General features: G+C 47.0%; 1 protein-coding gene across 4 annotated transcripts in view; it reads right to left on the bottom strand.

Moving 5' to 3' along the window:
• The window catches only part of RIPK1 (receptor interacting serine/threonine kinase 1), a 50,598-nt gene extending 35,186 nt beyond the window's left edge, over positions 1–15,412 (bottom strand). The window contains exons 1-3 of one of the 4 annotated variants that reach the window (XM_079778290.1): positions 13,125–15,412; positions 1,717–1,937; positions 614–770 (exon numbers count right to left, since the gene is read on the bottom strand). In XM_079778290.1, coding sequence (XP_079634416.1) covers positions 614–770; positions 1,717–1,868 — 309 coding nt within the window. In that variant the 5' untranslated portion in view covers positions 1,869–1,937; positions 13,125–15,412. Of the gene's footprint in view, positions 1–613; positions 771–1,716; positions 1,938–12,580; positions 12,881–12,910; positions 13,007–13,124 lie in introns of those variants that run through there. The other 3 variants (XM_079778289.1, XM_079778292.1, XM_079778291.1) reach the window with 3 other exon arrangements.
• Between the last annotated feature and the right edge of the window lie 2,335 nt (positions 15,413–17,747).

The following is a 17,747-nucleotide window of genomic DNA, read 5'->3' as shown; positions in this document are numbered from 1 at the left end:
AACATCACACACTATTTGCCCCCTTTACTAGTCTATGTCTTATTTGCTACTGCTTCCTGAGCAATTAGCACAAGGCCTTCCTCTTACAGATACATAAACTTTTTAAAAGTGCTTTAGACTTATTTGGTTTTGGTAAACTTGTTATTTTCCTGTTTTAAGTCTTTCTTCACCAGTGTTCTTGCCTCTAATGCTGTACATTTAAGCTGTAAGTTTCTTAAATGGTATCAATGTGCAATCATTAATACTCCTTCTCATACAGGCCTTTATAGAATACACTCTTTAATCAATCAGTTAATATGTGATTGTTATCCATTGTGCATATACCCCTCATCGGACCCTGTGCTTCATGCAGACAGGGCCTGTCTCTGAATTGTGGATCTCAGAGTGGCTGACAGCAGGGACCCAGACGACTGTCTGCAGGGAGGAGAGAAGGGCCCGGCCACCCTCTGGGCAGGGAGAGTCACGGAGGATTTAATGAGGGATCGACCAGAAAATCCAAAATATCTAACAGTTTGCGAAAGGATTCTTTTTCACCAACATCTACAAAAGAACGCGAAGCATAACCATCTCAGACAAGTGCACAGTCACCATGGGCTGTGGGGTGGAGCCGCACCTCGGCCTTCAGCACGTGCATCAGGTTGCCCTTCTCCATGTACTCCATCACCAGGGAGTAGTTCCCCTCCTCTATGATGATGCCCAGCAGCTTCACCACCCGCTCGTGTCTCAGTCTATGCATCATCTTGCCCTCCTCAAGGAGGGACTCGTTGTACCTGTGGGAGGGAAAGGTACTGTGAGGATGGGGGGTTAGCTCCTCTTCCCTTTGTGCCCACGCCAGTGCAGCCCATGTCTCCCGGGCATCCTGGCGCACGTGTTGTACTGGTCTCTGCCAGGCACTGACTACAAGCTGTAGAAGGCAGAGTGGTTTTTCCTTCCCAGCGGCTGGCCGTGAGCCCTTAAGAAATGTCACACTGCTGAACCAACGAGAGAACAGTAACGTGAAGAGCAGCAACAACACACGGTCCGAGAAAAGGACGGTGCTGGACAGTGTAAGGAAAATGCAGCTCTCTCATAACCACTGTGGCAAGAAGGGGAAGTAAAACAGCACTACCAACTGTTTTGAACAGAGAGTTCCTGGAACCGCTAAGTAATGAACCACTTTCTTTTCTTTTCCATACTTGGGGATAATCCTCACCAAACATGTAGAGTAAGTCTGTTTTCACTGATCTCTCCCATTTCCTTTTCATCACCTTCCTCATCACCCTGATCTCCTTCCCTTTTTCTACTTTAAAAAAAAAGTACTTTTTTTTTTAATTGATTTGAAAGATGAAGGAAGGGAGAGAGAGAGAAACATCAATGATGAGAGAGAATCGTTGATCAGCTGCCTCCTGCCCGCCCCACACTGGGGATTGAGCCCATAACCCAGGCATGTACCCTGACTGGGAATTGAACTGTGATCTTCTGGGCTTTGTCTACTTTCTTCCCTTCATTTCTTGTCCATTATTTACCAGCTGTAACCTTTTCATCAACCAGCCTCAAAATCCTTGTCAGCTATACAGGGACAGTAACCACCTTGTAGGGTTGTTGGACATGCGCCCGTGTGCTGACACCTACACCATGGTCTGTCTCATTCTAAAGCCAGTGCCAGCCTTCCCCACCGCAGCCTCCGCCCCCTGGGGCCAGCCCACAGCGGGTCCACCTGCCCCACTCCCCACTCACTCTGTTCGCTTAGGCCCCGTGTACACCTTCTTCAGTATGACGAACCCATGGGATCTGTGTAAACACAAGGACACCTTCCCGAAGCCTCCGCTGTCTAGGTGCTCTGTCTCCAGGAAGTCACTGGATTTCATCTTAATGTCATCCAAAGACATGTCTGGTTTCCTTCCGATGTGCAGAATGCTCAAAAACACACCACCTTTTCTTCACCTCAGAACTGTGCCCTGTAAAGAAAACAAGAAACCATCTCAGTGCAGAAAACTCATTATACTAAAACTACGTGTTTTGTGGACCTCGATTTTTTGAGGATAGACTTATAATGAACGTTTCCCCATATTTCTAAGACTCACAGAAGACCACAATTCGATTCCTTAGACTTTCATTGCTGGCAACATACAGGACTACAAAAGTTTGAAAACCCTCCTGCTACAAAGGACCCATATATGTTGGGTAACACAACACAAACACGTATTCCCATGCACAGCTAGGTTAGCAGGAAGGAAAACCCCAGGGACTGAACGCAAACAGGGCACTGGCCACAAGCCGTGGCCCACACAGTAGCTGCTGTGGACTGAATGTTCGGGCCACCCCCAAATTCACACATTGAAGTCCAATAAGTAGTAGTATAAGGTGGGGTATTTGGAAGGTAATTTGGTCAGAAAGGTGGAGATTAGTTTCCTTATCAAAGAAAGGAGGGAGTTTTCTCTCTCTCCACCACTTGAGGACACAAGAAGATGGCCAGTAAGGGAGCCCTCGCCACACATGGGTCTGCTGGCACCTTTCCCTAGAACTGTGAAAAATAAATGTCCTTTGTTTAAGATCCCCAGTCTGAAATCTTTCCTAGCAGCGAACTGACTAAGACAGTGACCCTCTGGACACAACTAACTTGCTATCCAGAGGCCAGGGACCAAAGCCCAGATGGGACAAGAGCTGAGGTCAGGAAATGCAAGAAGAGGGTTGAAAGAAAGATCCCCCTTAATACAGCACTCCTCGGTGTGCTCCCCTACTCTTTGTGAAAGGATGGACTAGAAAAAAGCAGTCCATTCGCAAAGGAACTCATCTTAGACTGGGCCTGAGGTATAAAAAATGTCTGTGTGAATTCATAACCTTGGGCCTATCCTCAAATAGACTTGAGCTTTGAATGTAGCCAGGATTCTTATAACCATGATTCCCCAAACCAAGAACTTTTACATAGAAAGTGGTCACAGACTGATGGCATCCCTGGATTATAATGCTAACGCAAACACAACGCAATCCAGCCAGGCCAGTCAAGATTCCCAGAAATAAAGAACTAAGTTAACGTGAACTCCCTTTCCAAAATTATAAAACACAAATAAAAAGTTCATCATGAACCAGACTCAGCCAAATATTAGGCATTATGGATAATTAAATTTCCAAATAGCTCTAAAGTAATCCTATCTAATAAAAGAGTAATATGCAAATTAACCATCACTCTGTTACACCCACAAGCCACGCCCACCAGCCAATCAGGATCGAGTATGCAAATTAACCCAACCAAGATGGCTGCGGCCAAGTAGAGAGCAGGAGGGAGGCCTGGGTTTCCCCGGCGATGGAGGAAGCCAAGTTTTCCACACACCCTGGCCAGCCCAGGCCTCCACTCCAGGCTACAAAGTTTCAATTATAGAAGATAAATAAATCCCAACAAAAATGGCGGCAGCCATGGAGCTGGAGAGAGCAGGAGGCTAGGGTTGCCCCCGGCGATGAAGGAAGCCAAGCTTCTGCAGCCCTGGCCTGCCTTGGCCTCTGCTTAAGGCTACAAAGTTTCAATTACAGAAGATAAATAAATCCCAACAGAAATGGCTGCAGCCACGGAGCAAGCAGAAGGCTTGGCTCTGCTCCAGGCTACAAAGTTTCAATTATAGAAGATCAGTAAATCCCAGATACCAGGGTCTCTGCTTGGGTCGCCGGGGGGCATGGCTGGCCTGCAAACCACCACAGGCCCCTCGCCCAGGCCACCCCATGCCCAAAGGGAACCCCTACCCTGATCCGGGGCACCCTTCAGGGCAAACCAGCTGGCCCTCACCCATGCACCAGGACTCTATCCTATCTAATAAAAGAGTAATATGCAGATTGACCATCACTCCAACACACAAGATGGCTGCCCCCATGTAGTCAAAGATCCTGCCCCCATGTGGACACAAGATGGCCACCACAAGATGGCCAGCAGGGGAGGGCAATTGGGAGGGACCAGGTCTGCAAAGGAGGGCAGTTGGGGGCAATCAAGCCTGCAGGGGAGGGCAATTAGGGGTGACCAGGCCTGCAGGGGAGGGCAGTTAGGGGTGACCAGGCCAGCAGAGGAGGAAAGTTGGGGGTGACCGGGCCTGCAGGGAAGGGCAGTTGGAGGGGGGACCCAGGCCTGCAGGGGAGGGCAGTTAGGGGTGACCAGGCCTGCAGGGGAGGGCAGTTAGGGGTGACAAGGCCTGCAGGGAAGGGCAGTTGGAGGGGGGACCCAGGCCTGCAGGGGAGAGCAGTTAGGGGTGACCAGGCCTGCAGGGGAGGGCAGTTAGGGGTGACCAGGCCGGCAGGGGAGGGCAGTTAGGGGTGACCAAGCCGGCAGGGGAGGGAAGTTAGGGGCAAACAGGCTGGCAGGGGAGCAGTTAAGCATCAACCAGGCTGGCAGCGGAGTGGTTAGGGGGTGATCAGGCTGGCAGGCAGAAGCAGTTAGGGGCAATCAGGAAGGCAGGCAGGCGAGCAGTTGGGAGCCAGCAGTCCTGGATTGTGAGAGGGGTGTCCGATTGCCTGTTTAGGCCCAATCCAGGTAGGATTGGGCCTAAACAGGCAATCGGACATCCCTCAAGGGGTCCCAGATTGGAGAATTTCGTGCACCAGGCCTCTAGTCCTATATAATAAATAGGTAACATACAAATTGACCCGCACGCCCTCACAAGATGACTGCCTACGACCAGGCTGGCAGGGGGGTTAGTGAGGAATGACCAAACGACTGAACAAGCAGGCTGTGTAGGGGCAACCAGGCCGGCAAGGGGGGTTAGTGAGGGATGACCAAACGACTGATCAGCAGGCTGCATGGGGCAACCAAGCCAATGGGCGGGGCGGCAGTTGGGGGTGACCAGGCTGTCAGAGGGGGGCAGTTGGGGGTGGCCAGGCTAGCAAAGGAGAGCAGTTGGGGGCGACCACGCCAGTAGGGGGGGGCAGTAAGGGGTGACCAGGCAGGCAGGCAGGTGAGCGATTAGGAGCCAGAAGTCCAGGATTGTGAGAGGGATATCCTACTGCCGGTTAGGCCCGATATCCATCCTTGGGGGGTGTCTGACTGCCAGTTTAGGCCCGATTCCCGGGATTGGGCCTAAACTGGCAGTCAGACATCCCCCAAGGGGGTCCCAGATTGGATAGAGTGCAGGCTGGGCTGAGGGGACCCCCCCCCCCATGCATGAATTTCATGCACCAGTCCTCTACTTATGAACATAAGAAGGAATTTGAAGACTATAAAAAGAACAATGCACTATCTAAAAGAACAGGAAGATGTTAAAAGGATGAGGATTTGGAGAATTTGTACATCAATGCTATGAAGTATACAATGTATACAATTTCAAAGAAGAACTATCTGCTTCATCCTTCTACTCTTCTTCCATTCACTGTATTCATTGTTTCCCTAAATTGAAATAATGAATAAAAATTCATGGGCAGCATGAGACACTACTACACATTCACCAGAATATACAAATAATGGCGAAAATATGAAGCAATTGGAATTCCCATCGCATTGGTGGGAGCATAAAATTGTACAATCACTTTGGGAAAAGGTCTGGCAGTTTCTTATAAAACTAAACATATACCTATACTATGACCCAGCAATTCCAAGCCAAGAGAAATGAAAACATATGTCCCAAAAGACTTGTACAGTGTTCATAGCAGCTTTATTGGTAATAGTCCCAAACTGGAAACAGCTATTTATCAATAAGAGCATGGGCAAAAAACCCCTGTGGTATATTCATACAATGGAATACTACCCAGCAATAAGAAGAAACAAACTACCAATACACACAACACTGTGAGTGAATCACAAATACACTGTGCTGAGTAAAGCCTTTTACAAAAGAATACTATCTAATAAAAAGAGTAATATGCAAATTACCATCACTCCAACACACAAGATGGCTGCCCCCATTTGGACACAAGATGCCTGCCACAAGATGGCCAACAGGGGAGGGCAGTTGGGGGCGACCAGGCCTGCATGGGAGGGCAGTTGTGGGTGGTCAGGCCAGCAGGGGAGGGAAGTTAGGGGTGACCAGACAAGCAGGGGAGGGCAGTGGGAGTGACCAGGCTGGCAGAGGAGGGCAGTTGGGAGGGACCAGACCTGCAAAGGGGGAAAGTTGGGGGGGGGACCCAGGCCTGCAGAGGAGGGAAGTTGGGGGCGACCAGGCCTGCATGGGAGGGCAGTTGTGGGTGGTCAGGCCAGCAGGGGAGGGAAGTTAGGGGTGACCAGACAAGCAGGGGAGGGCAGTGGGAGTGACCAGGCTGGCAGAGGAGGGCAGTTGGGAGGGACCAGACCTGCAAAGGGGGAAAGTTGGGGGGGGGACCCAGGCCTGCAGAGGAGGGAAGTTGGGGGCGACCTGGCCTGCAGGGAAGGGCTGTTGTGGGGGACCTAGGCCTGCAGGGGAGGGCAGTTGGGGGAGATCAGATCTGCAGGGGAGGACAGTTAGGGGCAACCAGGCTGGCAGGGGAGGGCAGTTAGGGGTGACCAGGCCAGCAAGGGAGGGCAGTTGGGGGCAACCAGGCTGGCAGGGGAGCAGTTAGGCATCGATCAGGTTGGCAGGGGAGTGGTTAGGGGGTGATCAGGCTGGCAGGCAGGCGAGCGGTTGGGAGCCAGCAGTCCTGGATTGTGAGAGGGATGTCCGACGGGCAGTCAGACATCCCTCAAGGGGTCCCAGATTGGAGAGGGTGCCGGCTGGGCTGAGGGAAAACCCTCCCTTCCTCCCCGTGCACGAATTTCGTGCACTGGGCCTTTAGTGTATACTATATAATTCCATTTATATGAAGTTCTAGAACAGTCAAACTAATCTGTGTTGTTAAATGAACACTGGTTGCTGGGGCCAGAGTAAGGATTGAGTGGGATGAGGCATGGGGACTTTCTGGGGTGAAGGTAATGTTTTAGCATCTCAATGGGGGCTTAGAGTTATAAAGGCATAAGAATTGGCCAATACTCAGCAGGTAATACTCTTAGGAACTGCAGGTAAACTTTACATCAAAAGAAAAGTGTGTAAACATACTGAACTCTAGCAAGTGGTGTGCATGCTGAAATACTTAGGGGGAAGTATACTGATATCTAACTTACTTTGCAGACAGACTGGTGGATAGAGAAAGGGATAAGTGATGGATGGCTATGCAATAAAGCAAGCAGAGTAAAATTATGTTAATGGTGCATATGTGTGAGTTCACTGTAAAAACTTTTTAACTTTGCACTTTGAAGTTTTTTATAATAAAACTAGAGGCCAGGTGCACAAAATTCGTACACTGTTGGGGGGGGGGGTGTCCCTCAGCCCAGCCTGCACCTTCTCCAATCTGGGACCCCTGGGTGGATGTCCAACTGCCGGTTTAGGCCTGATCCCCTGTAGGATTGGGCCTAAACTGGCAGTCAGACATCCCTCTCACAATCTGGGACTGCTGACTCGCAACTGCTCGCCTGCCTGCCAGCCTGATCACTCCCTAACCACTCCCCTGCCAGTCTGATCGATACCTAACTGCTCCCCTGCCACCCCAATCGCCCCCAACTGCCCTCCCCTGCCGGCCATCTCGTGGTGGCCATCTTTGATCACATGGGGGTGGCCATCTTATGCAAGGGTGTGAGGGTCAATTTGCATATTACCTCTTTATTATATAGGATGTTGGGAGCGGGGTAGTTTTAAAAAATAAAAGTACCTGGAAGGGTTTCTGAAAATGCCTGGGCTGACAGTGGTCTTGTGTGGTGGCCGGCTGCAGTCGGGCTCAGGTCACCAGCCTCTACACCCTGTACAAAGGCTGTGGGTGGGCCCTGCACCTGACCATGTGCACATATCAGAACAGTAGAGGACACCATGGACCAACTTCCTCTAATGTGAATCATCACCTGTAATGTGAGTCATTACCAAACAAGAGGAAGCACCCTCGAAAAGTAGCCCATCTGTGGGTCAGAGGTGGGGGAGGAGGGAGGCTGTTCACTCATGAAGACTGAGAGGACACAGGGCCAGGCAGGCACTGAAGGTGAGGGAGTGGAGGCCATCATGATGGGGAAAAAGCACTGGCCTTCCTTTCTCATGACTGAAATCTAGTTCTGTAATTTATTAGCCCTGTGACTTGTATACTTCACATAAGCCTCACTTTTCTCATTTTCAAAAGGAAATAATGACGGTGTCACAGGACCAATAAGGATTATATAAGAACAAATATTTGGAAACACATTTGTTGCCTATTTTATGGCTCTGGCTCTGGTTGGCCCAGCTGCCCACATTCATCCACATTCATCCCATTTTCTAGGCAACAGGCAGCTGACATCACTTTGCTCAGCAGTTCTCCACTGACCAATCCTTGTGAGTGTGTGTGTATGTGTGTGTGTAAGAAATAAAACATATTTCAGCATTTATTTTAGGCCTCCTTTTCCATTTCTGTAGATCCTCTGCAGCACACAGAACCCAACTTCGGAGGGTATTTTACCCCGCTCTTCCATTACAACCCCTTTAGGTAAGTCTTCTCCTGGCTACATGCTACTCATCCCTCAGGTCTCAGCCTTTATCATACCCTCAGGGAAGCCAGCCTAAGTCTTCCCATTAGACATTCCCACAGAACCCTGTATTTCTCCCTTGAAACAGTTAAGACAGCTGTAATTTGAGATTTGTAAGAAACCTCACAGACAGCAGGAAACACTTACTGTCTCCAGTACCTACCATAGAACCTGATATGTGGCAGTTGATCATTGAATGGACAATTTTTTTTTAAAGAATTCTTTAATTGTACCCAAATAAAGGGTACAGTTAAGTGAATTATGGCACATTCATAAAATTGAATATTATTTAGCCATTCAAAATTGTAGTCTGTAAGTTAGATATACATGTAATGAAAGACACCAAAATGTTAGCAACGCATATATTTGGATGGCAGGATGTTTACTTTCTTCTTTACACTTTTAATAGATTTCACCAATTTTCTACAATAAACACAAACTACATTTATAATGACAATTAATTTTTAAAGGAAATAATTCCTTCACTCAAAAGTTCTTTATTCTGAGGAATCAAATCAGAGATGCTGATAAAAATTATGTACATACAAGGATGTTCCCAGTAACCTTACAGAGAACAAAAAACATATAGAGCAATTTACATATACAGAGGAAAGAATAAGTTATGGCCCATCCACACTCTGAAATACATCTAGCAGGCTTCAAAAATGATGTTATATGTGAATATTTAAAAACATTTAAGAAAAACTCAGATTAAAGAAACATGTCCAGAAATATGCCTATTGGGGTATAAAACTTCAGTTTTATGAGTTCTATTTGGGATCTCTCCTTCAGCTCAGGTCTTACCTCCCCAAATCTGCCAACACAACTAAGACTTGAAGTGTCTCCTGGGAGCATGATGCTCAGGTGAAGGCCTCCAGGTGAGTCACTGCACTCTGTGAGGGTGGTTCCCGTCCCAAGTCAATTCTCCTTATAGTCTGGCCCTTTGCTGGTTTATGAACTTTTCCATTGTTTCCAATGATCTCTAATTTTTACTCTTTACTCCCCTTTCTTCCATTAACAATTCAACTTTATAAGCACTGACTATCTTAGGAAGGCCCTGTCAGTGGTTTACATACCCAGGAGTCATAGAAACACTGCCTGTAGGCAGGTATAAACCACCTTATAAAGCCACGTTACACAACAATTAAGGAAAGCACACTGACCTGTTATGTCATGTTATGACAACTAATTTCAACTAATTGTGTCCATTGTAGTGGGATAAATGGGTATTAATTCAGGGACTCAGAGAAGCAAATGTTTTCCACTGATACTGATTAAAAATTCCAAGAAATTTCATGAATTATCTATAAGGCAGTTGAGTCTGTATATTAAAGTATTCAAACCAACATTCAATTAATGTTTGTCAATTACACCTCAATAAAACTAGGGGAAAATATAAATGAGTAATAAATAATTAATACCCCCAAAACAGGCAGAATTAATTTATGCTATTAACAGTCAGAGTAGCGGTTAATATTAGGTGGGATACGGGAGATAGTGAATGAGAAGGGGGGTTTCAGGAGTGATAGCAATGCTCTATTTTCTTAATTTGAGTAATGTTCACTTTGTGATACTACATACAGCTATACAGTTATGATCTGTGCATCTTTTTGTACATGTTATCCTATCTAATAAAAGAGTAATATGCAAATTGGCCATCACTCCATCACAAAGATGTCTGCACCCACAGCTGAGGCCAAGTTCCCATAAGGAGCCTTAAAGAGCAATCAGCAGGCACCTGAGGCTAGGCCCTCCCCCACTCCCATGGGGCTTGACAGGGGACCTCAGGCCGTGCCCCCCACCCGGCGGGGCTTGACGGGGGACCTTAAGGTGCGCTTCCCATCCTGGTGCTGAGCTAGGGGACCTCAGGCTGCTCCCCCCACCCCAGTGCCAGGCCGGGGGACCTCAGACCGCACCCCCCATCTGGTGGGGCTTGACAGGGGACCTCAGGCCACGCCCCCCGTCCTGGCGCCAGGCCAGGGGACCTGAGGCTATGCCCCCTGCCCAGCAGGGCTTAACAAGGGTGGGACTGGCTGGGTCTGGATCTAGCCCAATGCGGGGGGGAGCAGCCGGGTCTGGGTCTCACGCAATTTTGAGGTGCATGTGGGTGGGCGGGGACTTGACTCTGGGTCCCATGGTGAGCCCCAGACTCTGACAGGAGGAAGGTTTTCATATACATTTTACTAATTTTCTTTCATCTCTGACACTTCTATTATAGAGAAAGGGCAAAGAGTAATATTAAATTATTTCCTCTAATTAATCCCCTTTTAATGTGCATGAAATTCCTGCACTGGGTCACCAGTACATCAATAAAAGTTTTTTAGTCCTGGCCAGTTTGGCTCAGTGGCTGAAGAGCCAGGTTCAATTCTGGTCAAGGGCACATACCTCAATTATAGCTTGATACCCGCCCCAGTTGGAGCACATGTGGGAGGCAACCAATCGATGTGTGTCACTCACATCGATGTTTCTCTCTTGGTCTCTCCCCTTCCCTTCCACTCTAAAAATCAATGGAAAAATATCCTCGGGAGAGGATTAACAAAAAATAAATAAAAGTTTTTTTAAAGGCTTTAGAAAATATATTTACCTTTCAGGGGTAGAGGATGATTTTTTTCAATTCAATGACCATAAGGAGTCTGACAAAAAAAATGTTGGTTGCTTACCTATTATTGCCCCCACCCAACCACCCACTGTCCTTTCCCTGTTAATAGGACTTCGACTTTACTCATGTATCTAACATGGACTTCACTAAAGTTTTATGATTATACAGCTTGATGCTTTCCCTAAATAAATGAGAACTCTGAGCAAGGAAGAGACAAATGATGAACATGAGACAAGACTGAAAAAGTTTAACCACATTACCATGTACATTAGCACATTGTGACACCATGAAATAAGTGTAGGTCTCATTAATCCAATTTACAAACAAAGAAACTAAAATTTGGAGTTGAATGATTCACCTAAAGTGGCAGAGCCTTTGACTCTTCACTCAAACTTCCACGGTTAATTCACTAACAACATGCTACTTCATCTAGATAGCAAACTATAATCTGCCCTTGTTAAAAATCAGATGCAAGTACCTAATCTTATAGTCCTGATCACCTATATTACGTAAGTATGCTATAATCAGAAATATAAGGAATATACAGACTAAATTTTAAAAACATGAAAATATATGGTTGAAAATCAATATTCTACAGGTTAATACAATCACTTTGCCAGAGTATAATATCCAACCAAAGCATGCGAAGGTATATTTTTCAAATCCCTAGATCATATTAATGGTATTAACATGTTATGGATTAATAAGCAACAAATAATAGTTTGCCATTTTGGAAATTGGTATTTGGAGAATTTTTATTAGCTTTTATTAATAATATTCACAATCCTGAAAATGGAACACATCTTTAGTGGTCAATATAGGGCAGATTGAGGAAAATATAGGGCAGATTGAGGAAAATTAAATAATTGTTATTGCTATTTTATCAGTAATAATAACGATGACAATATACCCTAAATTTTAAACAGGCTTAGTCTCCACTTTTTGTGTTTACAAGAGCTTCGGTTTTCCACATTTCTAATTGACTATCATTTCTTCCTTAATCTAGCACCAACCAGGTGGTTACAAACTGCAAATCAAGTACTGTCACTCTACATTCCAAAGTTGACTCAGAGCCTTGATTTCTTCCAGTGTAAACCAGGGAAGGACTTCTGCAAAGTTGGTTGATTATAACAGCCTCAGGCTTTATCAAAAATAAAAGTTCTGAGCCAGGAAGAGACAAACCATCAGCAGGACACAAAGAGCAGCGTCTCCCCTTCCTCTCCCCCCACCCCACCCCCACCCTACACACACAAACACTTCCAGCGGGTTTTTAATGCTTTTAAGGATGGAACTAATATTCTTCAAAACCCTGAAAAGATTCCGTAGCACTTCGTAAAAGCAAATGCCACTGGCCACCGAAGAGGCCTCCTAGGGTTATGACATCAGCCGCTTTGGTCAATGGGGCTGTTGGCTCTTCTTTCCCATTAGCTAGTTCACGTCTAAAATTATGCAGAAATGCTTTTGATTGTGTTTGCAACCCCCTGTGGCCCCAAGTGCAACAAAAAGGTCCTTTCAAAGGTCGGATTGTAACTTACTGAAACGGCAATGAAAGCTCATCATTCCCACCAAAATAATAAAACCGGAGGTTCTGTCTCAACATCACACAGCTTTCGCGGCCGGAGGGGAGGTCTCCGCCCTGGTACGGATTTACACCAAAAGCTCCGAGGAGCAAGCGCCTGAGCCCTGGACAGTCAGCCTTGCACCCGAATTCCGGGAGCGCTGGCGGAGGTTTCCAGGACTAGGTACCATTTATCTTCCTTTGTCCTCCGACTCCTTTAAAACAGAGTCAAGCTGGGATCCTTCGGCTGACAGATCTCCAGGAGCCCGCCGACCTAGCCCTCCAGACCTGGGTCAAGGGACCTTACCCGACTTCCGGGAATACCGGCTCACTCACAACCGACTTCCGGGAACGCCGCGGACTCCGCCCACCACCCGCTGGGCCATTCGCCGCTCGACTTCGGGGCCCCGCCCCCAACTCATCGGGAGCCCCGCCCACCTGAGGTCCCGCCCCTTCCGGCATCCCAGTTCGCGGAACTCGCCGCTGCTGCCTCCGCTCAGACGCGCCCGGGAGTTATTTACTTTCGTTTTCGCGGCAAACCTCACCGAGCTCGGCGCTGAAGGAAAGTGGTGGAGGTCCGGGATTACTCCGATGTCGCGGCCGCCTCGCAGGGTCGCAGCCGGGAAGGACGCCGGAGCCTGACGGAGTCCACAGGGACAGCGCGGCGAGCTCGGGGAGACAGGACCGCAGCGGCCGCCCGGCCCCGCGCTCACCGCACCCGGCTCGGCGGGCCAGCGCTCCCTCGGCCGGTGGGCGGCACGCTCGGCACCTGGCGGTGTGGGCCGGGACCGCCGCGCTGCGGAGGCCGCCCCGGGGTCCGGGTCCGGTGTCCGCGCTGCCCGCGCCTCAAATGAGCGAACTCTGGGGCGGGCAGCGGGGCGTGGACTGCTCGCTCTGCCTCCACCCCCTGCCCCCGCGGAGGAGGAAGACGGGGCCGAGCGCCGCCCTGCGCCGCGGCGCTCCGTACCCCGAGATCCGAGATCCATTTGCATCCCAGCCTTACTCTGAAGCGGATTGGGAGGCCAGGAGAGAGGACATGTTACCTGGTCCTGGAAACCTCTGCCACCGGGAGAGGCAGCTCGGCGGAGTTGACAGCGCCGGTTGGTGGTAGGGGATGGGTTACCCAGGGGGTGGGTTACCCAGTGGGTAGGATTCTAAGCTCTTACAGCAGACCTAGACCCTCAGGCAAATTACCCTCTCTTCACTTGTAAGTTGAGGCTAATAAAATCTCTGGGGCTGTGGAGGGAGAAATGTGGTAATTATTTATTTTGTAGCCTTTTAAACTGGTGATGGGGAAGTCTCAAGCAAAATGGGAAATGCTTGCTATAGTGCTATATTAAAAAGCCAATAATACATACTGCATGATCACATATTGTAAAAAGATGAAGAGTCACGTGAATGAGAAGCTACAAACTGAAAGAAAATATTTGAAAAAGACATGTCTGATAACTGTTATCCAAAATACATTTGACCCTTAACAACTTGGCTTTGTACTTTGTGGGTCTACTAATATGGGATTTTAAAAATCTGTTTTTAAGTGGACCCACGCGATTCAAACTCACCTTGTTTAAAGGGTCAAGTGTATTTCTATGTTGGAGGGCCCGCTTAAGTTATACCCAGATTTATGACTGCTTGGGTGGTGGATGCCCCAACATCCCCACCTCTTGTTTAAGGGTCAACTAAAAACTTAACACTCAACAATTAAGAAAAGGAATAACCTAATTAGAAAATAGACAATATATCTGAATACACATCTGTGGGTACAGATGGCAAGTAAGAATGTGAAAGATGCTCATCATTATAGGGAATTGCAAATTTGAAAAAACACCGGGATATCACTCTTACATATTTTCTAGAATGACTAAAATCCAAAATATTGACAATACCAAATGTTGGTGAGGATGTGGAACAACAGGAATTCTCATTCATTGTTTGCATGAATCAAATTGGTACAGCCACTTTGGAAGAAAATTTGACAGTTGTTTTGTTTTGTTTTGTTTTTAAAACAAAAACTGTCTTAGCATATGACTCAGCAACCACATATCTTGGTATTAACCCAAATGAATTGAATATTACTCAGTTCCAAAAAAGAAATGTGCTATCAAGCCCCCAAAAGACATGGTTGAACCTTAAATGCTTATTTCTAAGTGAAAGAAGACAATTTGAAAAAGTTCATAATATGTGATTCCAACTATAACATTCTGGAGAAGGCAAAATTGTGGAGACAAAAAAATCCATAGTTGTCAGGTTTGTGTGGAGGGATGGATCAGTAGGTGGAGCACAGGATTTTAGGGCAATGAAATTACTATGTATGATACTATATTGGTGGGTACATCATACATTTGTCAAAACCCATAAATGTACAACAGTGAAACCAAATGTAAAGTATGGACTTTGCTTAATAATGATGTGTCAGTGTTGGTTAATTGTTGGACTTTGCTTAATAACAAATGTACCACACGGCAAGATGATGATGGGAGAGGCTTTGTGTTTTGGGGGACTGGGTGTTGGGGTAGAATATGTGGGAATGGCTCAGCAACCACATGTCTTGGTATTAACGCAAATGATCTTAAAGCTTATGTCTACACAAAAGCCTGCACATAAATGTTTATATAGCCCCTTTATTAATTGCCAAAACTTAAAGGCAACCAAGATTGTCCTTCAATAGGTGAATGTGCCAAAAACAAACAACAACAACAACCACCACCTGTGGTCCACCAATACTGCATGATGACTCACTTTTGCTGTGAAACTAAAATTGTAAAAAAAAAAAAAAAAAGCTGTAAAAAAATAAAGTTACATATATTATTTAATGATTTAATGAAAGGGTTACCTATTCATTTAACAAACATTTCTAAATAGTGTATAACAAGTATGTACTAGATACAAGAATATCTGATGGAAGATACAAATTATACAAAAAGGCATTCATTCAATAAATATTTACAGATTACCTGTTTTAGGCACTAAAGACTTGATTGTTAATAAACGAAATATCTCTACCCTTATGGAGCTTACATTCTAATGGGGAAGATGAATGAATGAATAAACTAGTATGTTAGTAGCAAATATTAAGAGAGAGAAAGCACCAAAGTTGGATAGGCGTTCATATATGTGTGGGTAGTATATCACAATTTTAGATTGAGTGGCCAAGGAAAATCTCACTGTAAAGGTAATATTTGAGTAGACAACTAAAGGAAGTCAGGGAGAAAGCCGTGAGGATATCTTGGGGATAAGCATACAGAGCAGAGAAAGGAGAGCAAGGGCAGCAGCTCAGAGATGGGAGCAGAGGGAGAAGCCACGTGGCATAAACAAGACAAAGTAATAGAGGATCAGGTCAAGGAACAGGGAAAATGGTGTGAGGACTTATGGATGGGTTTTTTTTTTTTTTTAATATGTCTGTTGATTTCAGAGAGGGAAAGAGAGATAGAAACATCAATGATGAGAGAGAATCATTGATTGGCTGCCTCCTGCACACCCCCTACTGGGGAATCAAGCCTGCAACCTGGGCGTGTGCCCTTGACCCAAATCGAACCTGAGACGCTTCAGTCTACAAGCTGATGCTCTATCCACTGAGCCAAACCAGCTAGGGCTTATGGATGATTTTATGAAGATTGTTTTTTATTCTGAATTAGTCGAGTCATTGGAGGGTTTTGTGCAGAGAAGAAGCATACTCTAAATTATAATAGGACTAGAGGTCTGGTGCATGAAATTCGTGCACGGGGGTTGGGGGGGGGTCGCCTCAGCGTGGCCTGCACCCTCTCCAATCCGGGACCCCTCGGGATGTCTGACTGCCTCTCGCAATCTGGGACCACTGGCTCCTAACCGCTCGCCTGCCTGCTTGCCTGATCGCCCCTAACCCCTCTGCCTGCCTGCCTGATTGCCCCTAACCACCTCTGTCTGCCTGATTGCCCCTAACCACCTCTGCCTGCCTGCCTGATCACCCCTAACTGCTCCCCTGCTGGCCTGATCACCCCTAATCGCCTCTGCCTTGCCCTGCACCCAGGACCCAGGATTCCCTTTTCCAGCCAGTCAAAGCACCTGGGACCTGGGCTTCCCTCCCTCTGGCTGGCCGTAGGCACCCAGGACCCAGGCTGGCTTCACCAGGGCCGGCCACAGCTGCAGGGGACAGTGGGCAGGCAGCTTCGCCTGGGCCCTAGCTGCAGGCACCCGGGACCGCAGGGCGTGCAGCTTGTCCCTCTCCCAGCCCCAGGCGCAGGCACAGCCGCTGGCACCCGGGACCGCAGGGCGGGCAGCTTGTCCCTCTCCCGGGCCGCAGCCTGGCTGGTCCCCATTCCTCTCTTGTGAGCTCATTTGTACCTGGCTGGTCCCCATTCCTCTCTCCCCAGTGTTGAGTGAGCAGTTCTGGCATGAGGGTGTGAGGGTGTGATGACCATTTGCATATTAGATCTTTATTATATAGGATTGCTCTGTTGCTGAGTTGAAAATAGACTGCAAAGGGACAAGAGCAAAGCAGGAGGTTATTGCAGTAATACAGACAGGTGAAGATGACTTGATGAGAGTGATAGCAATAGAAGTAACAATAAATTGTTGGGTTCTGGATAAAATATGAATGTGGAAGTGACAGGATTAGCTTAGGGACCAGAAACAGTGTAAAACAGTGTAGGAAATAAAATAACTGGAAAGTTTTTTTTCCTGAGCATACCTTGAAGGACAGAGTTGAACAGTGCAAACAGCAAGTTTGTGAAAATAGATCTCTGTTTGAACATGTTAATTTGAGATGTCTATTAAACATCCAGGTGGAGATATCAAGTAGGCAGGTGGATATCTGAATATGGAGCTCAAGGAAGGGGTCCAGGTTGAAAATGTAAATCAGAATGTCATGAACACAAGGATGGCATCTAAAGCTGTGAGTCAAGATATCAAGGGAAGGAATGTAGATAGAAAAGAGGCCTGAGGAATGAGGCCTGAGGTCCTACAATATTTATGAGTTGATGAGATGAAGAGCAGCCACCAGGAAACTAGGGGAAACGAGGTGTGTGGGGGGGTCCTTAAGAGAATTATTAGTTGTGCCAAATGCTGCTAATATGTCAGGAAAGATGAACTGAGAATTTACCTTTGCTTTTGGTAACATGGATATTTTCAAAGACCACAATAATGGAAGTTTTCGTAGCATGGTGGGA

This window comes from Cnephaeus nilssonii (assembly GCF_951640355.1).
Source record: "Cnephaeus nilssonii genome assembly, chromosome: 7".
NCBI lineage: Eukaryota > Metazoa > Chordata > Mammalia > Chiroptera > Vespertilionidae > Cnephaeus > Cnephaeus nilssonii.
This window is presented reverse-complemented; position numbering and strand designations above follow the sequence as displayed.